This window comes from Dipteris shenzhenensis, chromosome 2 (genome assembly GCF_047967505.1).
Source record: "Dipteris shenzhenensis isolate YYH24624 ecotype China chromosome 2, Dip_SZ_1.0, whole genome shotgun sequence".
Lineage (NCBI taxonomy): Eukaryota > Viridiplantae > Streptophyta > Polypodiopsida > Gleicheniales > Dipteridaceae > Dipteris > Dipteris shenzhenensis.
Genome location: NC_141597.1, coordinates 30,816,508 through 30,841,076, shown reverse-complemented (window position 1 = coordinate 30,841,076; position 24,569 = coordinate 30,816,508). Strand labels below are relative to the sequence as shown.

Below are 24,569 nucleotides of genomic sequence, written 5' to 3'. Positions count from 1 at the left end.
CCATGCCTACGCATGGTGTATTGAATGCATCTGGGAAATGATGATCCTTGGGCGTGCGCATGGTGAGCTAAGGTTAGGGTTCAACTGGTGGCCAAGGGAGTCCAACCAAGGAGTATACTGCTTTACGAGCAATCATAAAATATTATCCACAGGGGTGCTTTGAATCGCAAACGGAATGCATAAACAAAATTGAGTGACTGCAGAGGTACAACCACAACATGATAGGTACCCAACAACTGTTAAGTCGAATTAATGATTTGCATCTGTTAACTTTCACCAGATTAAACTTACACTCATCAAGTTTGAAAGGATACTACTGAAGAGCTATTACCTTGCTCCCCATCGGCCTTCACAGAATTGACTCAGTCTTATAAAAACAGAAAACATATGTGGGCTAGAGGACAACTAAGGCATTATAATTCCTCACTCAAAACTTCAATGTGCAGTGTGTTGTGTCAGTGTATCCATGTGAAAAGTTTGTGACCATTCTTCCAATCAACACTCAAAAGCATTGCTATTCTCGTTTTCGATCACACCCAAAACGCGGGCAACTTGAAAGAAACGATGACATTCGCAAAACGCTACTTACTTTGAAACTTTTTGACAAGTTGAAGAAGTATGGCGCAAGTTGATTCTCACGCTTGGGCCCTCACGGATGAAAAGGGCATGCTTTGACGTGATGTGGGTGTAAAGAGTTGAAGCATTGTGGGACTTGAAAAGAGTTCAAGCACTATGAACGAGGGGAGGAGGAGAATCGAGGTGCTTGGAGGGAAGGAGGAGCTAGAGCAATGCAATGCATAAGAAATGAACAAGGGAAGGAGGGGAAGGTGCTTGAAGGGAAGGAGGAGAAGCTGAAGCAAGGAAGGAGGAGTAAAGTTGGAGCAATGCAGGAGATGAGGAGCTGGAGTAACACAGAGGAGAAAGGGCAAGGGACGATGGTACAACCAATCAAAATAAACTCCTTTTGATATAATTGGGTGAGAGGAGATTAGAGACAAGACATGATTTAGCTATTTAAAAATTATTTATTTATATTTTATAATGTTAAAACCTTTAATAACCTTCAAATCCTATTCGTTCCCTTAAAATAACTCTATGACCTTAAAACTTTCAATTTCTAGAAACCTTTTGAAATTACAAGGAACCCTTGAATCCACCATGCAAACAATTCCATTGTAACTGTTTAAAGGTTTTTCGTGAAGAGTGGTGGGTTGTAAACCATAATTGTAAACCAAGGTTTATGGTTAACATAAATGTGTTTTCCATAACATTGCAAGATTTTGGGTTTAAGGAACCGGTGGATAAGAACTCTCTCACAGATTTTTGCTGGGTTCCCGTCGACGCTATCGAATTCACGTGGTGCCCCTCCCTCACTCCCTCGCCGTGCTTCTGCAGCCATGGAGAAGCACCAAATTCGTGTCTTGCTCAGTACTTTTACGACGAGACTCCTCTCGTGATGTCTTGCGGGCTGTTGGGCGGCAGATAGAGGGAGCGAGAGAGAGAGACACTCAGAGAATACATAGGTGAAATATATATCTGTACCCTTCATCCCACAAGTTTAGATGGACCTCTCGATTAGCGCATTCCGTGAGCCATCCCTCTGCGGCCTCATTATCGTAAAGCAACCACCTCATTCGCGCATCAAGGATTCCTCCCTCAGACGACATTTGTTCCAGCTCAGTTTTTTACCTAGAGATTGTGTCTTATTCCCTGCTAGAAGATCAGGCAGGTTACGGAGTTCTGCATGGCAGGCATTGGCATCGACGAATGACAACCTACTTTGCCGATTGTCTGGACGTCCTATCGTTTTTCCAGGTAGAAGTGTTTGCTAGCTCAGTTCTCCCATTGGAATGCTATTGGATGACTTGGGACAGCATTGGTAGTGAGCTCTCTCTTGGAATTGAATTGGCGCGTTAGAGATATCGTGAGCAGATTCTGCGGCTTCTTGTTGGATGAAAATTCTACTCAGTTAGTTAGGTTAGGCGTATTTTTTGTAACATGCATTCATTGCGTCTCATGCTTGATATTTTTTCCCGCTATCTTTGGTAATTTTCTTTAATGTCGAGTCTGAAGAATTTCCACGGAACTCAAGTTGTTTTGTATATCAAAAAGGGTGAAATCTAAATGTGGTAAACATCGAGGGGCCTTTTGAAGTTGTTGAGCAGGGATTCTAAGCAATTAATTCGGAGCAGGACGATGGGTGGCCTTTGCTGCAGAGTTTGTTTGTGAAGCTAATATTCGGAAGTTTGAGACCTGTGGATTAAGCTGTCACGCTGTCTGCCTTCTGAGTCCCGGCAATGGAACGTGCATGTGTGTTTTGCAAATGCATTATGCGCAAGTGATAAGACCATGTAGACCTTTAGCTCAAATCTTGGCTTGTGATACCATTTAGAATACACAACAGAAAATATATTGCTACTATGGTTCTTGAGCTTTGTAGCTGGTATCATGATGATCAGACACAAGGCTCTGACATATCAAGCATGGCAGGCAGGATTAATGGATGCTAAATTAGCATGGGACGGAATATGGTGGCGTAAACCACAAAAAAAACCCAAAATCAATCAGGTGTCTGCCATTCAGCCATGCGTCACAGATATGTTGGAGGTCAATGCCACCCACTTGTGAGCCCCCGATTTGTTGGGACAAGGGGGCATTGTGCCATGAGGGGGGGTGATGTTTTTGGGGGGGCTATGGGCTGCATGACATGCAGAAAGCAGCAGCAAATGGCAGCCAGGGGAGGCCCTACTTATAGGCCAACCCGTGGGTCTGATTGGCCCATTCCAATCTGCTCACATATAGCAGGACCAACCTGCTGGTCGCGGCCTGCTCAAGGGGGGCTGCCCCTATATAAAGCCCCCTTCCCCCCCTCCATTCTCCATCAGCCATAGCATCCATAGAAGCCTACAGATAGGTAGTGCGGAGCAGGAGTAGTCTACTAGGAGAGCTCCACATCTTGGCCAGCTTCTTGTTAGATATCTCACCCTGAGCTTGGTTTTGCCCACTATTTGGAGGAATACATATGAGTTCTCTCTCGTGTATATGCTGTCTATCTTTTGAGTAAGGTTCTAGTGTGTGGTCTGCATCATTGAGTGAGTGAGATGGAGCTGTTCCTATTCTGCATAGCTTGTGATTTTAGAGTGATTCTATCCTTCGTTTCCAACATGGTATCAGAGCACGGATCTCAGCTCTAGATTCTCTTACATCGAAGGAAAAAGTTCTTCTTAAAGAAAGCGACTCCGATTCAAATCAGGTTTGTAGAGTTGGCTAGAAGAAGAAGCCGGATCAAAAGAAAAAGGAGTCGTCCCGTAGCAAGGAGTCTAAGATAGACATAGCTAGCGTCACTCTTGGAGAGCGTCTCTTGTTCATAGAGCACTGCTCGCTCATGTAGCGAGTCACTAGAAGGAGGCTTGGTACGTGGACAGTGGCACCTCAAAACACATGTCCAACAAGGAGTGGTTCAAGACATGGAAAGAACCCATCCCGACTCGAAGGTGACTGTACGGGATGCCCTGTGAAGGGGGCTGGCAGCATTCTGTTCATCACCAGAGTGGGAGAAGAGAAGGTGATATCCGGTGTGCTGTTGTTCCAAATCTGTGCAAGAATGTCTTTTGTATCCCTTTTGTTTACTTCACACCCTTGGGAACCCCTCCTAGCATGAGATCCTAGCCATAGATTTATCCTTGATCACCATAAGATGGCATGAGAAACTATGAGACTAGATGTATCCTGAACATAGCCTGAGGCATTCCCTTGAGGGGAGGTATGATGGGATATCTCAAGGTGTATGCCCCAGGCACACCTTGGTTTCTATGTGTGTGTGCTAGAGGCACAGTTAGGTGCCCATAAGCACTGTTAGGTGGTGGTAGATGCCACATAGGATGATTGAGAGAATCTAGGAGCTGATTGAGGAGATGATTGTGGAGCTCAGAGGTCATCAGTGATGTCAGTGATCATGTAAGAGGTGCCTACATAAGGACCTCACCTTTCTTCATTCCATAAGCAAGAATTCTCATTTTGTGTTCACTTCATGCTTTCCCTTCAGTTCCCCAACTTAAATAACTAAAGCGCACAACCATGGCACCCATTAATGGTTAGCTCTTTTGCATGCAAATAAATAATATAAACTCTGACTAATCCTAGTCACTTGGGGCGTCCCCCTCTAATAAATGTGCACAAACATATAAACAGATTCTTGGGTTAACCGAGATTAACTCTTCTCGATAAAAAATTAAAGGCTTGATTATTCATCGGCTTGATTATTCATCAAAGCACTTTAATGAATGCCGAGTCTCTCCAACCGAAGTTGGCACATCTTGGTTAATTAAACCAAGTCTTCCTAACCGAAGTTAGGTTCTTTGATTGAAGTCAATTCTTTGACCAGCAAATATTTCTCTTTGAACACAATTAAATATATTGAGAGCATTTAATCATGATCAAATAATTGGTCATTTAAATCTTTTTCTTTGGAGTATTTACATCTTGGTGACAGACTGCCTAAGGATTCGATACATCTTTTTTCAATATTATGTTTATCAAACTCAATATTATTAAAAATTCTGATGCCTCAAAGATTTCTATACATTTGAGTCTACTCCATGACACAATGGAGTAGAGAAGGAGGAGCTAGTTGATACGAGGGCAGCCTGTAACAGCAACAGAGATAGCCGAAACAGTGCTATCGAGAGAGGGACGCAGAGACCACGCTCGGGATAGAGAGTATGTAGAGCACATTCTATTGAGGTCCGACCCATCACAGCTTTCCTCAGGGGGGACCGAGGAGACGAGGGGTCATTCTGGACATAGCCCAGAGAGTTCAGATATTGTGGAGACCACGCCCCTAAGCCATAGCACGAGACAACTTGTCAGATGCAGATACGAGATATTTTCTTAGCTCACCAAACAGCCATCATTGTGCCGGGATTCGGTTTTTGAGTCCCATCCCCGAGATTGATTTGATTCAGGTTGGACTTGATTGATTGAGTATTGAATATGATTTTGCTAGCATAGATTTGTACTCAGCAAGGGCCCTAGCACGCCCTTTGCTCCAGCCCATTGAGGCTTGTATGAGTTTACTTTTTCTGAGCACTTTGTCCCTTAGGCCCGTGAGGCCTCCTGCAGACGTTAATATATCTTTCTTTCTTTCTTTCTTTCAAGGCTCTTGACAGATTTCGCCCAGCGCAAGCAGAGCTAGGAAAGGCAGGATTCGGGCAGATTTCAACCTCTTGACAGTCCCAAAATCCCTGAAGGGTTGTTCTTGTCGGCCGCCCCAAATTCTTGGTGATTATGGGGTGAAGAGCATCGATTTCTGTCCTGAAATAGCTATCCAGTGCACCAATCAGAAAATACTCCAAGCACCTCTTAGTTGAGGCAGAATTCTTAGTTTCCATCTGTGAGTTATGGTGCTGTCCGAAATTGCGATCAACTATGCTTGATTCCCTGCTCCAAAACCAGCGAATCTGTCCATGATTTGTTACCAGCAATGATGCTACACAAGGCCTAGTTTTGGAGTGGATTGCAATCTTAGTTGCAAGTTAAGAATCTGCATTGATGCAGAACATGAAAGTTCAAGCACCAAGAGACCTAGCAAAAGGAGTTCTGAAGTGCCAGACGATGATCTTGATGAACAATTTGTAAAATTAAGATCCAGGAACCACAAGGGTGAGCCTAAGCTCACACCAGAGCAGATTGAGACCTTCCGGAAGGAAGGTTAGTGTTTCCGTTGTGGAACAGAGGGGAATGTGGCTGCCCAATGCCCTGAAAAGCCTCCGAGCTTTTAGGAAAAGCCAAAAGAACCGCCAAAGACCTTGGTAGGAGGAGTCCTTGATGTACTAGGGGGAGTGGCCGATCCAAAGGCTAGAGAACTTTGCCTCTCTTGGGGCAAAGTAAGAGACCAGAACGTGTTGATCTGCTTGATGCAGGAGCTATAGACAATTTCATCTCAAAAGACCTAGCCTTGAGGTTAGGAATCAAGACAGAAGAGTCTGGACGATCCCTTGATGTAGAGCAGATATTTCATGGAGATTCTGTGCTAGTCACACCCCTTATTGGGATGCTCAGAATCCACACTCAGGATTATGTGGACCAAGAAGAGTTTTCTATTTCACTGTCGAAGCATCATGATGTAGTTTTGGGGATTCATTGGCTCCATAGAAAGGGATTACATCTTATGATGCGTGAAAGGACCCTTGTTTTTACCCATAGAAACAAGGAGCATAAGATTTTTGCCGAAGGAAAAGGAGAGACAATTGTTGTATCAAATGTTTCGATTGGGAATTTAGTAAAGTTTGCCATTCCTACGTATATGATTTTCATTAGAGCTATCCTTGACTTTCTCTGATAGGACTGTTTTGCATTGCTTGCATAGCACCATGTAGTAATCCTCATCATCATCGTTTTGAGGGGACGTGAGCACGGCAAAATGGTCACCCATCTCAAGCATGTCTGCCACCTAGTCTCTATCCATTTGGGTATGCTATATCATCATCTATGGCTCTTGCATTCAGTCCATTGATGGTTGCAGCCTGTGCAAGGTCCACGTTCCTGCATGAGATAAATTGGTGCACTTGTCCCATGTTTTATTTATGCAGAATGAACAAAAGCACAATAAACCTTTGATTAGCACTTGTCTAGGATCTTTGCAACTAAAACCCAATATGCAATGTCTTGACCGAGTTGTTTTGATGGTCTGGCAATCCCATGCTTTAGTCCTGTCTACATCACCTTTCTTTACTTCCACGAAGAGTCTTTTCTTCACATCTTCTCCCATCTTCCAAGTCAACCAGCCCACAACCTCATGAGCATTCTATAGTTTCGCACCATTTGCATCCAATTGTTCAGCAGTTAATGCATGCTTTATCACTATATCAACATCGTCATGTTCTCCCTTGCCAAAAAAATCTCCACATTATCCGAATACTAGTCAAAGAGTAGTACCTAGCACAACCAAAAAGGGAAGAAGTTTGTTATATAGCTCTTCAAAATGTGCAGCATCTTCACAGTGCTGCCTTGAACTGAAATTCTACCCCATCTGACCAAACCCAATCTTTTTTCAACTTCAAGCCTTTGGATAGTAGCCATTGACACTCTCTCTTGGGTGCAAACTTTACTATAAAGACTGATCACCAAAGTCTGAGATGTTTTTTGACTCAGAAGCATATGACTTGGGCAAATATGCTGTCAATGTATCATTTTTAGAGTGTCCATACTCCGTGAGCATAGAATAGATGGCCGATGCCTTGTCTTGAAGACCCGAGGTCAACAATGTGACAATTGCTTATGACAGGGATCTCGACGAAATGAATGAGCACTATGCCACAAATGCAAACTTTGGTGAAATATTGCAGCAAATGTAGGAGGGGCAGTCTTCAAGTCAATATTCCTTGCAAGACGGGTAGTTAATGAAGGATGACTGGTTATGCATCACCCGAGATATGAGGCAAAGGATTCTGCTGGAATGCCATGCACCTCCATATGTTGGGCATAGAGGAACCACAGCTACCACTTCGGCTTTAGAGATGTATTTTGATTGGTCAGCTATGCGTAAAGATATACACCCGTTTGTTACAGAATGCCTCACTTGTCAAAAGGTCAAACATGACAGGTGGAAGGCACCTAGCCTACTTATGCCTCTTCCCGTGCCTCAGGCACCATGGGAAAGTATTGCAATGGACTTCATCTTTGATTTGCTAAGATCAAAATCAGGGAATGATGGCATTTGGACTATCATCGATAGATTCAGCAAGCAGGCTCATTTCATTCCAATACGCAAGACTATAAAGGCAGATTATATGGCTAAGGTTTTTATGGCACATATCTTTAAGCATCATGGAATGCCAAAGTCCATTGTCAGTGACCGAGACCCCAGAATGACCAGCCTATTCTGGAGAGCCTTATTTGATAATATGGGGACGAATCTAAAATTTTATTCTTCTTTCCATCCCCAGACAGATGGTCAAAGCGAAGTAGCGAATTCAACAGTGTTAGATCGTTTGAAATGCTACATGGCTGACCAAAAATCAGATTGGAAAAAGTACCTTCCACTGGTGGAGTTTGCATATAATAATACCGCTCACAGCTGTACAGGGAAAGCGCCTTTTGAGATCATTTATGGAAAGATGATTCTACCACAATATCTTGAGGGCCAAAGACGAAACATTTGCAGCTGATCAGTATGTTAGAGACCTTCAGACAGCTTTCAGCCAGGTTTGGATAGTCATAGAAAGGTCACAAGAAAAGCATAAGAAGGTTGCAGGTAAGCACATGAGACAGCTAGATCTCAGGCGAGGGGATTGAGTACTTTTGAAGTTCAAAAAAGCTAGGCTCCGCAAGCTTAAGGGCAAAGAAAAAGTGTATGCAAAGTTATCTCCCATGTGTTATGGCCCTTTCAGGGTTATAGATGAGATTAATGAGGTTGCATACAGATTGGCATTGCCACAGCATTGGAGGATTCACAATGCCTTTCATGTGAGTCTTTTAAGGAAAGCTGGTTGGTTGGAGTTTCATCTGCCTTGATTACGCCTCCCTCCCTTCATGTTCTTTCTATCTCCGTGCGGGATTTGAGCATGTATTGTCACAGCTCCTTCTCCCTTGATTTCGGATGGGCACGGATAATCATATGGGCAGTATTCCTTATATAATGGGCATTCGGACCGGAGCCTACAGAGCCAGTAATAGAAGATCCACCGAAGTGGATGAGCGGGAGGAGGTCCTTCAGCTAGAGCAGATTGTGTTACTTTATGCAAAGGCCCTCAAGGCAAGGAATTTTACAGGTATCTTGTAAAATTCAGGAAGTATTCGACATTGGATGCCAAGTGGATGGATGAAGACATGTTTGTTTGATCATCCATAGCTCCTCGATATTTAATTTACAAGAAAGCTTTTTAATTGAGGTCAACTGAATAGAAGTCGAGTGGATGTCACTAAGTTGTAAATACTCCAAGTCAAAGTTCTAGTTGACCAATTATTTGATCGTAATGAAAGAGTTCTTCATTTATTTAATTATGTTCAAAGAGGTATCTTTTATTGGTCAAAGTATTGACTTCGGTCAAAGGTACTTAACTCTGCTTAAGTAAGCCTAACTCCGGTTAAGGAGACACCCGCAACGTTGGGGAAGTAGCATATTGGCTCGAGCCACCACCCTAGCTCTAGGATTCATGAACCATGTGAAACATATGATGTGTTTCACATGGTTTACAATGCAGCCTTTTTTTAAAGCGCCACTTGCAGCCACTCCCGCTATGTATCATGGGCTTTAGAGATCGGATCCTTCATAACAAGGTTCACAGAAAGTGATTCATCAAGTGGGAGGCCTACTAGAAGATGTAAGTCTTGTCCTCGAGAAAGCATTGTTTAGAAGCACCCTCATGGACAGCCTTTGTGGCTTGCAACCTGTGTTTTGGATCAGCCACAGCTTGTGTGAAAGTCTTTGGGAAGGGATAACTATCAGTAGAGAGGAAAAGTGGTGTAATGTAGTAGGGTTAGTGTTCTAGGCAAAAGGAGGACTTTTGGGCATTGATGAAATTGGTGGATCTCATAGTAGCTAGTCGCTATATGCATGATGGTTTTTAACCTTGTGGGTGACTGTCATGAGGTTGAAACTGCATAATTTGTTGTGTTTTCACAAGATGAGTTTGGCATGTTCTGGACTAAGTTAGATACAAGTGATTATGTAAGCAACTCATTAAGTGTATTGTACTTCATGTTAGTGTGACCTTCCTCATCTTCCCAGTCGACTTCTCTTCTTGCTCTTGTTGGAGAAGTGAACGGAAAGCATGGAGCTGAACACAAAACAAGAGAATGCTTTTTGGAATGAAGAAGGGTGAGGTCCATATAGGCACCTCTACATGAGCCACCAAGCTCCACAATCATCTCTTCAATCAGCTCCTAGAATCTCTCAATCAGCCTATGTGGCATCTACCACCACCTAACAGTTCTTATGGGCACCTAACTGTGCCTCTGGCACACACACATAGAACCCAAGGTGTGCTTGGGGCATACACCTTGAGATATCCCAACAAACCCCTCCTCAAGGGAATGCCTCAGGCTATGTCAAGGATACATCTAGTCACATAGTGTCTCAAGCCATCTCATGGTGGTCAAGGATAAATCTATGGCTAGGATCTCATGCTAGCAAGGGTTCCCAAGGGTGTGAAGTCAAACAAAGGGATACATAAGATCCCCCCAATGGTTACCTCCCCTGCATGTACATGCACACAATGTCTGCAGGAGGTACCATGGAGGTAAACACATACACATGGCCTACATCATATGGTGACCAGAGGTGTTTACAAAGAACACAATAGTTTATTCCATTCATTTTGGAGGACTATCCAGGCAGAGTACCTTGATTCAACATAAAAGAGAGATATGGAGCATATGTGGAGCTGGTTCAAAAAGCATAATCATCATAGGAGACCTCATCTTGTGGAAGTACATCAACCAAAAGTAAATTGGCAGTTTCTGGTTTTGTAGTTGCTTCCTTTTTGGCCTTACAAAGCTTTTCATGGTGATTGTTTTTGCCACAATATTTGCAAGGATTGATCTTGAAGCAATCTTTTGAGAGGTGATTGGTCTTCCCACAATGTTTGCAAGGTGGAAACTTGCTCATTTGAGTTTTTATGGCATAGGCTGTGTCATTGCCTCTCCGGAGTTCCTTGTGCCTTTCTTCTTCTTGAAGGGCAGTAATAAGACCTTCAAGAGTAGGATTACGAAGATTTTTAAATGTGGTGACAACATGATCATAATCTTCAGGCATACTTTTGAGCAATACTGCCATTGCATCATTCGTAGTGATTGGAGAGTTGATAGAAGCAAGTTGAGTCATGAGACTCCGCATGTGATTGACATGGGCAGCCAAGGGAGTGCCATTAGCCATCTTCAATTCAAAGAAAGCAATCTTAAGTGACAATTTTGAGATGTGAGAGCTAGCACCAAAAAGAATATGAAGCTTTTGCCAAGCTTCAGAAGGAGACTCCATATCAGAAATGTGATGAATATAGTCATCTCCTAAGCCAAGAGCAATAATGCCATAGGCTTTCTCCTCTTTAGCAAGATCTCGTGCCGGGCGTGTAGGAGCTGAGGATTCTCCAGCATTAGAGGCTGTTGAAGAAGAAGTTGAAGTAGGTTTGACAAGCCCCCAGAGGTTTTTCCTCATCAATGCAAACTTAATTTTCATCTGCGTGTGAAAGCCTTTACCATTGAACTTATCAATATGCAAGAAGGTAGCCATGAGAGGGTCTAACCCAAAATGGGCAGTGTCTACTCTCTTACAAGGCTAGAAAAAACTGAAAAGCTTCAAAGTATAAGCATTTGGTGTAGAAAAGACTTGTAACCAATCTCCATAATAAAAATCATAGTGGAAATGATACTTCAACTTGCATGCTTCATAGAGGTGGCTAAATGAAAGTATTCCGAGCAAATCCAGGTATAGAAACCTAAAAGAAAGTTGTAGCCACAATAGTACAGATGCTATTCAACACTTTAAAATATCAGAAATGCCAAAGTAGCATCTAATGTAGCACCAAATTCATAATACTGTCAAAACTGTCCAAAACAGAGGCCTGATCTTGGAGGGCTTGGATCTCCCTCTTCAAAGCAAAGAAAAGAGGGCTTTCTAGCTCAGATGAAAGCTCACATATGGGCGAATCTCTAGTGCAGAGGTCAGGCGTTATGTCGTGCGGTGTTGCTGGCTGGAACGTCGTCAATGTCGATTGGTTTTTGGCTCTGTTCTCCTCGAATATACAACCATTGCTGCTCAAACTTGGATACAAGATAGTCCAAAGTATGGGAAAGCTTTCCCTAAAAGGAATTAGAAAGAGGTGGAGTAGAGAAGGAGAATACGCGAAAGAGAGCTTCGACAGAATTCGGGGAATGGCGACCAGCAGCGACGATCATTCTCTAATTCCTTGCATGTGGAAGGTCGCCTATACGAAGGGTCTCTCCAGCCAGAAGGACTCTAGAAGAGGCCGCCTGTAGGAGGAGAATTCAGCCCTCCAAGTGGTTGGGCAGAAAGGGGCAAAATGGAGACGAAAGTGGAGGTGGGGAAGAAGATGATGACATGGCATAAATGGGCTCAAGGAGGATCATAGTGCTGTGATACCATGTTGGCATAAATGGGCTCAAGGAGGATCATAGTGCTTATGGGCACCTAACTGTGCCTCTAGCACACACACATAGAACCCAAGGTGTGCATGGGGCATACACCTTGAGATATCCCAACAGCTCTACACACACACACATTTTTTTGGGTGAAAACTCTGAATGCTTTATATTACAAGATGGCTAACTAGGAAAAAACTGGCAAGCTGAAATATTACATCAAGCAAAAATGTCCATTTAGGACAAATCTATGTAGTGAGTTTGCAAACAATCGAAGAGCAATTGCTGCAAAGAATGATAGAAAAAAACCAAAGTAGAGAAAACTAGACTACCAAAGACTTTGTGGTTTCTAGCTTTCCAGAGAGTCCAGAGTGCCTAGTAACGAGCCTAGGTAAAGAACAAATCAAATTCCACCCGTTTAGGATAGATCCCAAACAACCAAAAAAGCTTGCCAAAAGAAGCCTAAGAGAACCACATTCTCAATCTATGTCGGAAGATGCCCAAGAAGCTCTGTGTCTCAGGGCAATGCCAAAAGATATGAGATACTAATTCCCTTGGAGCTAAACACCGATGATAGATAGCTGGAGCAATACTTCTGCATGATAAAAGCTGTCGAGACGGAACAACCCCCAACAGAACACGCCATAAAAAGACCTGTTGGTGTAATGGAATCTTGGAATGCCAAATTTGTTTCAATCTCTTTCTCCACCATTTGAGTGGACGGTGCAATGCCCAAATGTGATTGGTCCTGTCCGACACCCAGGGTGGTGATAACAAAACTTTATATAAAGAAGAGACTGTTATATGTGACAGCTTCAAAGGACGAGTGGACGAGTATAAAGGAAGGAGAGTCCAATCCTAAAGCTTTCTTGAAGCTCTAGAGGCAGTATTGGCTGAAATGGCTGAAGCATTCGAGTAATGACTTGCCATGCTGAATGATAGTGCATGCCCAAACCATATTTTGCAGCAGCCAAAGGGAAAGATAAAAGAGTGCCATCATCCTTAAGAACATCAGCAACATTGGAAATCCCTTATGTATTAAGAAAATAAGAGCGCCGAGGCTCGTGTAGAGCCAAGGGAGGAGAAAAAACCCATGACCAATGGATGCTCTTAGCTCGCAAAGAGTTACTTTGTAAAGAGTCTCTTCCATTCCATTCGAAATGTGAAAGAAAATGCTTCCAATCTAGAAACCTCTGAGAAACTATAGGGTAACCTTTGATGTTGCCTTCAATGCAGCCCAAAAGAAAATCCCACTGCGTGGGTTGCCAAAAACCAAAAGCAGGAGTGGTGATGTGAACAAGTAAGGAGCGCATCATAGTAGCCCAAGGTTGATCATCTTGAAGAAACTGAAGCATCATTTTGCCTTTGTGAGCTAAAATGTGCACATGAATATTAAGAATATTCAGCCCTCCATGCAATTTGGGTGAGCATAATCTCTGTACTGGAAGTATCTATAAGCTTTTTCTTGCCAGGCTTTGACTGCCATAAAATTTCCATAATGGTGGACATGAAGGAAGACAAATCCCCCTTAGTGAAAAAAATCAATGGCAGGTAAAACTGAATATAAGCCCCACCAAGATAGACTGAACAATGCGAAGACGCACATGCAACGGCCAAGTAGCCAACTTCCACTATTTTAATTTTTTCTTCAATTTAGCAAGAACCCAATCAATCTGTTGACAGCGAGTAATGCTCCAACCCAGAGGTTATCCAAGATGACGAATCAACTGAGTAGGTGGAACAATTTCCCCCGGCCAGAGCAATCTTTGCCAATCCTTAGAGTGCAATGGAAGCAGACGAGATTTCTGAAAATTAATGTGAAGGCCAGGAGCCAGTCCATACAAGGAGAGAGCCTACATAAGCAAAGAAAGATCCCTCGGAGTGTTTTTTGGCATGAAAAATGAATCATCTGCATAAGCCTAAGCAACCAATGGGCGACTTGCAGGAATTTCCAGCCCATGTAACATATCTGTCGCCGCCAAATGATCCATATATCAAAGCATTGGTGGATGCATGGCTATAGCATATAAAATAGCACTAAGAGGGCAACCTTGCCGGACTGAACATCGAAGTGTCCAATGCTCTCATAAATCTCCAGACAAATGCATGCAGCTTTGCCATCTTGATAAAGCCAAAAGATGACATGCTGCAATTTCTGACCAAATCCCAAATCCTGCATAGTCTGAGCTATAAAGTCCCATTGAATGGTGTCAAATGCCTTTGCAATATCCACCTGCTGAATGAGCACATCTTGGTCAGTGTACTTGGCATACTCAATCCCAACATAAGCGTTTGCAATATTATCGGTAATATGCCGCCTTGGAATAAAACCATACTGAGCTGGATGCAGGCCATCATGTAGGTATTTCTTAATCCGATCAACCACCATTTTGGTGATGATCTTGTATATTACCGGCATCAAAGTAATAGGCCTCCAATCAGCCAATGATTCACAAATGGGTTGCTTGGGAGGAAGTTTGACCAACCCTTTCTTCTAAGAATCGGGCATATATTGATTTTGCCAAGCAGTATTGATCTACACACACACACACACACTTCTTTTTTGGGGTGAAAATGTTGATGCTTTATATTACATAGTAACTATCCCAAAATGGGATGTACCAAAATACATCAAGAGAAGATCTCAGTATATGACAAGTATACATAAGAGTCTATGTAATGAGTGTGCAGACAATCATAGAGAGATTGCTGCAAAGAGTACTTGAAAAAAGAGAGTTGAGAAAGCAGGATCACCAAAGACTCTATGATTTCTATCTTTCCATAGAGTCCAGAGTGCCTTATAACGAACCCAAGTGAAAAAGAAATCAAACTCCTATCTAGGTGGGTGAAACCCAAAAAGCCATCCAAAAGTAGCATTTGGAAATCTGGTTCTCAAATGTTGCCCAAGAATCACGAGTGTGGGAGCAATACCAAAGAAGATAAGGCATTGATTCCCGCGGAGCCAAACGTTTGCGGCAAACAGCCAGAGCAGTATATCTGCGTGCCAAAAGTTGCCAGACGAAAGAACCCCTAGCGTGTGTGTGCGCGCGCGCACACACACACATACACGCGTGCGTGCACACATTTTTTTGGGATAAGAAGCTGTATCCTTTAGAAAAAACATACATTCATAGTTGTCTCAAAGTGAGACAGCTACTACTTGGAACTAAAAGCAGTAGTAAAAGACTTCTAACTAGGCCAAAGGAAGGTCTCCAAGAGAATGTGCATCCTGGAGAGGTCGATGCAAGGAGGAATGGAAGAAATGATAAATATCCAACTACATGTGCTTGTACAATCGAATGTTATGAGCATGAGAGAGTGACCACAATGCCTAGTAACAGTACCAAGAAGAACTAAAACTCACGAGTTGTAGGACAAGCCCAGAAAAGATACTGCAGCAAACGAAATTGAAGAATAGCCTGGGAGCGTTCTTTCAAACCTCCAATCCAAAAGTGGAAGAGAAGTAAACAAATGAGGAACCGGTATAAAAGATTGCAACATATTTAAAAGAGTATTCTAAACAGGTCTGTGATGTAAACCCAAGCAAAATTGCCTCCTGGCTTGAGGAAAACACACACACACACACACACACACACGCACACACACACACACACACACACCGTCCCCTGCCCCTGAAAAAAAACAACACAACACAAAGACACACATTTTCCCTTTCGCCTCCCTCCTTTTTTTCCCCTTACTATAACTTAGCCCCCTTTCTTACGCTCCCCTTCTGCGAGTCTATCCCTCTCTCTCCTTCTGTCTGGGTACCTCTCTCAAAAACACACATCTTTTTAAAGTGCATGTATGTCACGATCTGTGACGTATTCCTTTCTCTATACCTTAGACTTATGGATGGTTTGATGAATGGACACTTGTGGAAGGGTATGCCCTTTCGACGGGACACTTCCTATGAGGCACAACCCTTCACAATAGACATTCTACTGAAGAGACACTACCATTGTAATGTACCCTCTCATCAAGGGTGACACCCTTCACAAGGGGTACACACCTCTTCATGCACATAACACTTTGGAGTACACATCTTTTCGTGTTTGACTCTTCACTCTCTATATAAGAGAGGCCCAACTGTATGGATGACACACTACAGACACTCAAGCAATACAAATATTCCTTGTTCTCTGCTATTTCAGTCTCCTTTCTGTTCCTTAGCACATTTCTAAATATAGTAAATCTAGCATTTCTTACAGTGGTATCAGAGCAAATTTCGCTCCTGCCTGTAGGAAATGCCCCCCACCTTCTAGTGCCTATCTGATACATCTACTTCCGCTAGAAGGATATCGATGCACTTTGGTACATGGAAGTGATGGAGAGAATGAGCGTAAAATTTTTTAGTGCCAACCCCACCTAAAGTCCTCAGTGGCCTCTCCATCTCCCTCACATTACGAGTTGATGTGAATGGACACGACAAAAATCGTGTCTTTTGATGTGCTTGGGTTGTCCCAAAACCAAGGGACGCACCTTTTCCACCATCAGACGCACCTTTTGATGAAGAGTTTCTAACTCCTCACCGAAGGGACACACCCCATCGTGGAAAAAAGGACACATCTTTTCGTGTGGGGACACCCTCTTTAAAATAGGGATACACCCCTTCATGAAAAGGTACATCTATTCAAGCCATACTATCCAGTTTGTCCACCAGGGAAAACTGATTGAGCTAACTGGTTCTACGGACTCTTCTTCAACTCTAGTTGCCTCCGCCCTACAAGTAAAGAAGTGGGTTCGTAAACGTCAAGTAAAGACTTCACTTCTGTTGGTTACGGTAGTAGAGGAGACACCGACAAAGGATCCTCCTGAGTGCCTCAACCAACCTTTTTTCCAGCCTTACTTGTATATTTTTCCACAGGAATTGCCAAAGCAGTTACCACCTCGACGACCAGTGGATCACCCAATCGAACTTATTCTCGGAAGTAATCTGCAGTCGAAACCTCCTTAGCGAGTTTCTTACACTCAAAATGAAGAAATCCAAAGATAGGTGACCAAACTACTTGACAAAGGTCACATTCGGCCCAGTCGCAGCCCTTTCGGATCTCCTGTACTACTTGTGGAAAAAAATAATAAGTCAATGCGCCTCTGCATCGACTACCGAGTGATGGAAATGGGGAGAAGGTGAGAGACACATGACTGGAGACGAGCTGAGGCACGAAATGATGTAGATTGATTGATTATCACAGCAAGTACATAGCCTCTTTATAGGCTGGGCAAGCCTTACAGACACCTCATAGATGAGGTCACACACAAGAGAATCTAGATCCTATAATCTAGGTGAGGAATCACATGAGGTGGCACAAGTGGCCTCAAGACTCTTCACACTCACACAACTGTAGGACATTCCTAAGTCACTAGGACCACACACACTAGGACCACACACACTAGGACTCCGATTCCAACAAACCCCCGCTCGGAGCTAGGGTGAGAGACTATGATATCATCCAGACTGTGCATCCCAGGCAATCTCAGAGGCTAACAGCTGAGCATAATTCAGAGGTTGAACCAAGCACTCTCATGGCTTAGGTGTCAACGTGATCAGAGACTCAAATCTGAGCATGGATGCATGACCAACTCATAGGTCGAGGGAGTACACCAACATCCTGGAACTCGGCCAGGCCTGATAAACGAAAGACATAACAACCCCCCTGTCTCCTAACTGGGTACATGGAAGTAAGTGGAGCCTTTTATAGGACAAGGCACACAAAATGACAAATTATTACAACATTTTAGAGGGACTACCCAAGGCAGAGTACCTAACACACATGACTCTAGAAAGCCCACTCTTCATCTATCACCTCATGGAGGGATAGACCAGAAATAGCAGCAGTGCAGGCTTGTTCCTCAGGTCGAGAAGGTGTAGTTTCATCGTCTTCGTCCTCGCTCTGCTCCGCAACCAGATTGGCATGTTCTTTGGCTTGTACCTTTGCCATTTTCTTGAAGCAACGATCCTCTGGATGGCCAAGTTTCTGACAGTAATTACATTTAAGAGGTTTTCGGTTTTTCTTGGGCTTATTCTTGAGAAAGAATGCTTTGCCATATTCGAAGGAAGATTCTGCTTTCTATGTGAGCCTACGGTCCTCATCAATGAGATGAGCTACCATATCCTTAAAGCTCATATTGCGGCTGACTCTTAGGACAGCAAGGATCTCATTGTACTTGGAAATGTCTTCAATACTGGAGAGAAGTACAGCAACTTGATCATCATCTTCAACAATGGCTCGGATGGCAGATAATTGTTGGAGAATTGACCCAAGATTGCTCAAGTGTTCATTGAGGGTTTCAGTTTCCTTCATCTTGAGCTTGAAGAGTTTTTGTTTGAGAAATACTTTGGAATTATTGATCTTATTTCCAAACCAATTCTCTAACTTTTCCCAAACGTCGTTTGCTGTCTTATCAAAATCCACATGGTGGATAAGGTTGTCAGCTAAAGCTAGGCCAATGATAGCCATTGCTTTATCATTTTGGTTTTGCCACCAACTGATTCTAGCATCATCACTTTGGGGTTTTGGCTCCTTGCCATTGGTGATATTCCATATCCCTTCTCGCATAAGAAGAAGCCGGAGTTTTGTCTGCCAGGTTGGAAAATTGCTTCCTGAGAATTTCTCGATGAGCAAGGAGTTTTTTATGCTATCCATTGGTGGGAAGGTCTTAGCTGTTATTACAGCCAGTGTCTAAATCCCTTACAATGTTTACTCAGATTTCAAAAAGGGCCCAAATTTGACATGGTAGAAGCTTCAATTATGCCAAAGGAAGACAGAGAACAGAAAAGCCCTAAATTTTAGGGTTAGGGTTACTGCAAAAATTAGGGCTTGCAGAAAATTGGGGGCTTTTCAAAATTTCCTAGAGCATAGTGTTCTAGCAACACTAGGGGAGCTTCAGACCATAAAAGCCCCAACAAATTCACCCAAAAATGAGGCAAAAATCTTCAAAAAACAAAATATCTCAGACGGACTGTTTGCTGGTCGATGGAGCTCATGTGGAGAGGCGAACGAAGAAGATCAACAGCGTAGAGCAACAACTCAGATCTGTTGTGCAAGTTGATGGCCACAGCCCTCAGATCGTCAGTCGTCAAGTCAGCTTTATGGTTGGCACCGTCGCAGGTCCAGTTGCGTGGGAGCAGCAGGTTCGGTCGGAGCAGCAGGTGTTCACGTCGGGTTCACCACGGAGCAGCAGGTGCAGAGACTATAGGCGCGCAGGAGCAACAGCGTGGGCAGAGAGGTGCAGCAGATGACGAGCAGAGAAGCGGGTAGAAGATTCACAGGATGGCGCAGCGTAGAGCAGAAGTGGGAGCAGCAGCGTGGAGATTTCGAGGCTGTTTGGTAGGGGTAGAGCAGAAGTGGGAGCAGCAGCGTGGAGATCTTGTTGTACGGCGCCATAGCAGCAGCATCAGCGTGGACAACGTGGATTGCAGGCGGCGGGCAGGCTGTACGGGCTGTTGTACGACAGGTATGGACTGATGTACGGCAGGTACTGAGGCTAAAGAGCAGTCGATGGTGAGGCTGTTTGGTAGGGGTAGAGCAGAAGTGGGAGCAGCAGCGTGGAGATCTTGTTGTACGGCGCCATAGCAGCAGCATCAGCGTGGACAACGTGGATTGCAGGCGGCGGGCAGGCTGTACGGGCTGTTGTACGACAGGTATGGACTGATGTACGGCAGGTACTGAGGCTAAAGAGCAGTCGATGGTGAGGCTTGGGTAGGAGGTAAGGCTTAGTCAGGGAAGACCCGCTTTGATACCAATTGATGGAAATGGGGAGAAGGTGAGAGACACATGACTAGAGACGAGCTGAGGCACAGCTGAGGCACGAAATGATGTAGATTGATTGATTATCACAGCAAGTACATAGCCTCTTTTATAGGCTGGGCAAGCCTTACAGACACCTCATAGATGAGGTCACACACAAGAGAATCTAGATCCTATAATCTAGGTGAGGAATCACATGAGGTGGCACAAGTGGCCTCAAGACTCTTCACACTCACACAACTGTAGGACATTCCTAAGACTCTAGGACCACACACACTAGGACTCCGATTCCAACACCGAGCCCTCAACAAGCTCACTATCAAAAACAAGTATCCATTGCCTCGCATCGATGACCTCTTTGATCAACTTCTACATGCAACACAATTCTCAAAGACTGATTTTCGTTTAGGTTATCTTCAAATTTGCATACGAGAAGGCAATGAGTACAAGACAGCTTTTCGAACAAAGTATGGACACTATGAATGTTTGGTCATGCCTTTTGGGTTAAACAAGGCCTCGGTCACATTCATGACACTAATGAACAACATCTTCAGGCCTTTCCTCGATAAGTTCGTCATTGTTTACCTTGATGACATCCTCGTTTTCAGCAAATCCTTACATGAGCACAAACAACATCTTCACCAAGTTTTTGAAGTTCTCTGTGCGAATTCTCTCTACATCAACGTTGAGAAAAGTGAGTTCTTCAAGACCCAACTCGAATGTTTGGGACATGTTATTTCCGCTCAAGGCATCTCTATGGATCCCAAGAAGGTCGAGGTAATTTGAAACTGGCCTACTCCTAAGAATGTTCATGATGTCCGCTCTTTTCTCGGATTGGCAAACTTCTACCATACAAAGGTCTATCAGTTTTCGGAGATTGCAGCTCCTGTTTTCCGAGATTATAGCTCCTATGTCCGAATTATTGAAAAGCACGGTAGTTTTTCAATGGCTTCCCGAAACAGAGTATAGTTTCTAAGAACTCAAGCAAGCACTCACTACCACACCTGTTATGGCTATTGCTTCCGTTTGAGGTCATGACCAACACTTCTGATATCGCTATAGGAGCAGTCTTGATGCAAGAAGGCAGAGTCATTGCTTTTGACAGCCATAAACATTCTGATATGCAAACCTGATATCCAGTTTATGATAAGGAGTTTCTTGCCATTGTACATGCTTATCGCTTTTGAAAACATTATCTCATGGGAGCCAACTCAGTGGTAAAGACATACCATCACTCTCTAAAGAATATTTTTACTCAGCCAGTAATGAACGCTCGACGAGCACGCTGGGTTGAGTTTCTGGCGAACTTTCACATGACCATTGAGTACATTTCAGGACTACACAATGTAGTTGCAGATGCTCTTAGCAGGTTAACTTTAGCATCAGCTATGGTAATCTCTACATTATCTGTGGATGTTCCGAATTCATTCAAAGGGAAGTATCTCAATGATAAATAATTCGGCACAGCAGTACAAGTTCTTTCGAAAGATCAACCTTCGACTTCCGAATAGAAGATTTTCTCATCCTATTCTTATACGGACGACCTTCTATATTATCAAGATCTCGTCTGTGTACCACATGACAAAGATGTTCGACGTCTTTTGTTAAAAGAGCATCATGTAGTTCCTTATGCTGACCATCTAGGCATCAACAAGACTTACAGGTTACTCACTGCAACATACTACTGGCCTCAGATGAAAAGTGACGTCATCAAAATGGTTACATCTTGCTTATCTTGTCAATAAATGAAAGCAAGCCAACGACTTCCAACAGGACTTCTTCAGCCTCTTCCAATTCCAACTGAAAGGTGGGAAAGTATTTCCATGGATTTTATTACAACACTACCACGATCGTCCAGAGGTAACACTCAGATTATGGTAATTGTTGATTGATTGTCCAAAATGGCACACTTTGTTGCTTGCAAAAGAAGTGCACAGGCTCTGTGTTGGAGAGGTTACCGCCCCATCTGTAAGCCCCCATATGAGGAGAGCATGGGGGGGGTAAACCTAAGCACAAAAGCATGGCGCCCAGGTGCTAGTGAAGGGCCTAGCAGAGGCAGCTCAAGGAGCCTTCATGGCAGGATGCAGTCATGGAAGAAGCGACCTGGATGGCAAGGGTTGCAGGCAGGATCTCGACCTGCAGCAAGCCCTGGACAAGGCGCAAAGACAGCAGCAGGAACAGCAGTGCTTTGGGGTCTGGAAAGAAAACTGGCAGGCCAGCACAGCAGGCTGGAACAGGCCTCACATGAAGGCAGACAGTGGCGCAGGGCCACGTGGCAAGGCGGGGGAGCAAAGGCTGGGCTGGACCCTGTATTTATAGGGCATCTGCCCTTGAAAGATGGGCCAAGGGCCCTTGTAATGAGTGCCCCAAAAGGGCAGCCCACAGTCCCATAAATGGGGAGCTGTGGGGTCGGTTTTCAGACAGACTGAGTCGGCCAGATTAGGGCTGACCAGTCGGTATTTTTTGCAGGCCCTTGGGGCCTATATAAAGAGGGCATTCAGGCCTCATTTCAACATCATCTGAAGCAGCAATTCCACCAGCAGAAGGAGCAGCAGCAGGGCTACCTTTGGGCCTACAGTCAGGAGGAGAAAGAAGTACCTTGTGCTGCAGACTTAGCTTGCAGGAGGCTGCCCACCTAGACTGGTTTCCAGACAGCAAGGTGGAGAAGATCATTCTAGACGGAAAGTCTACTCACACTCGAGGTGGAGCACGCGGACTCTAGTCTAGAGATAGCCAGCAGATAGGAGAAGGACTTTGTGGTAAGATCAGAGGACCACACCATTGGTGGGACTCTGGATGTGTCTCTCTTGTATTGTGTCCATAGTTGTGGACGGAAATATATTATTTGGTGGTTTCTCTATCTAGTTTGGTTCATTGTCTATTGATGAGTCTGCACACCTATTGAATGCACATAAGTAAAGAAGTTTGTGATTCCACACCCACACTGCACACTGTGAGCTCCTGGGCATTATTTCCGCTGCGTGTACCCTCTGTTGGGTCATTTCTAACACTCTGGACATCGCCAAACTCTTCATACAACACATCTTCCGACACCATGGATTGCCCAAGAATATCGTTTCCGACAGAGATCCTAAGTTTACCAGTCACTTTTGGATTTCATTGTTTGAATCTTTGGGTACAACTCTACTGTTGAGTTCAGCCTACCACCCAGAATTAGATGGAGAGACTCAAAGAGTCAACCAAAATCTGCAATAAATGCTCCGACATTATATTCAATCACGCCTAGTAGCTTGGGAAGAGTATCTACCACTCCTTGAGTTTGCTTATAATAACTCTTTCCATAGTGCCATCAGCATGACTCCATTCTAAGCAGCTTATGGACACACTCAGATTGTTCCAACGAATTTTGTACTTCAACATCGAGTGGCCCTAGCTGATCAGCTGGTTCAAGAAATGCAAGACATTCTACTCCAAGTCCGGGATCATATGCGAAAAGCGCAAGATATCAACGGTTTGCCAACAAACATAGATGTCACTTGGAATTTGAAACTGGTAACATGGTGCTATTATTTGTAGCCCCAATTGCCCAAGATGGTCATGTTTGTGTTTCCTAAGTTGCGACCAAGATACTATGGACCTTTTTGGATCGTCAAGAAAAATTCACCTTTAAGTTACAAATTGGAATTACCACCATCATGGGGTAAAATCCATCCGACATTTCATATTTCTTAGCTAAAGACGTACATTCCAGGCGATGAACTAGTTCCTCCTGCAGGTGATTATGTCCCAGAAATTGAGGACGATTATGTTCTCCTTATTCCTAAGCGTATCCTAGACCATTGACAGCGTGAGACTCGACAACGACTTATCACGGAATTTCTTGTTCTTTGGCGAGATCTGGACGACTCCGACGCTACTTGGCAATCTGATGAAGACTTACAGCAATACCCTGACATTTTACAGCAGCATTTTCAGAATTTATCGTGATATTTTCTACACCAGTTCATTATCTCCACCAGGGTCTTATTTTGAGTGGGAGGGGATCTTTCTCTATACCTTAGACTTATGAATGGTTTGATGAATGGACACTTGTGGAAGGGTATGCCCTTTCGACGGGACACTTCCTATGAGGCACAACCCTTCACAAGAGACATTCTATTGAGGAGACACTACCATTGTAATGTACCCTCTCATCAAGGGTCACACCCTTCACAAGGGGTACACACCTCTTCATGCACATACACTTTGGAGTACACACCTTTTCATGTGTGACTCTTCACTCTCTATATAAGAGAGGCCCAAGTGTATGGATGACACACTACAAACACTCAAGCAATACAAATATTCCTTGTTCTTGCTATTTCAGTCTCCTTTCTGTTCCTTAGCACATTTCTAAATATAGTAAATCTAGGATTTCTTACAATGTAAGGGCACTTGCCTTCACAGTAAATCAGAACATCACCGGAAAAGAGAGTAGAGTAAAACAAACAAGTAGACCGATGGTAGTGTTTTGGAATAGGCCTTTGATTAAGAACACTCAATCTCCAGATATGGAAAGCAGAGAATTTAATGAGGTGGATCAAAATTTAATACTTTTAAATGTTCCTGCCATACATGGAGAACCGCCATTTAGGGCGTAATACCTTAACTGTACTTCTTGCCTACTGTCCTTATGTAAAGACGGAAGCCACCATAGTAGATAGGAGAATTGACAATGTAAATGCTTTAAGTTTAAATTGTAAAGTTATCTCTGCCTAC

At 43.7% G+C, this 24,569-nt stretch overlaps 1 protein-coding gene across 1 annotated transcript in view; it reads left to right on the top strand.

Moving 5' to 3' along the window:
- The first annotated feature begins 1,343 nt into the window (after nt 1-1,343).
- Nucleotides 1,344-24,569, top strand: part of EMB2746 (RNA-metabolising metallo-beta-lactamase family protein) — a 72,349-nt gene continuing 49,123 nt past the window's right edge. Inside the window, exon 1 of the mRNA XM_087387581.1 lies at nt 1,344-1,815. Coding sequence (XP_087243707.1) covers nt 1,563-1,815 — 253 coding nt within the window. The 5' untranslated portion in view covers nt 1,344-1,562. The remainder of the gene's footprint in view (nt 1,816-24,569) is intronic.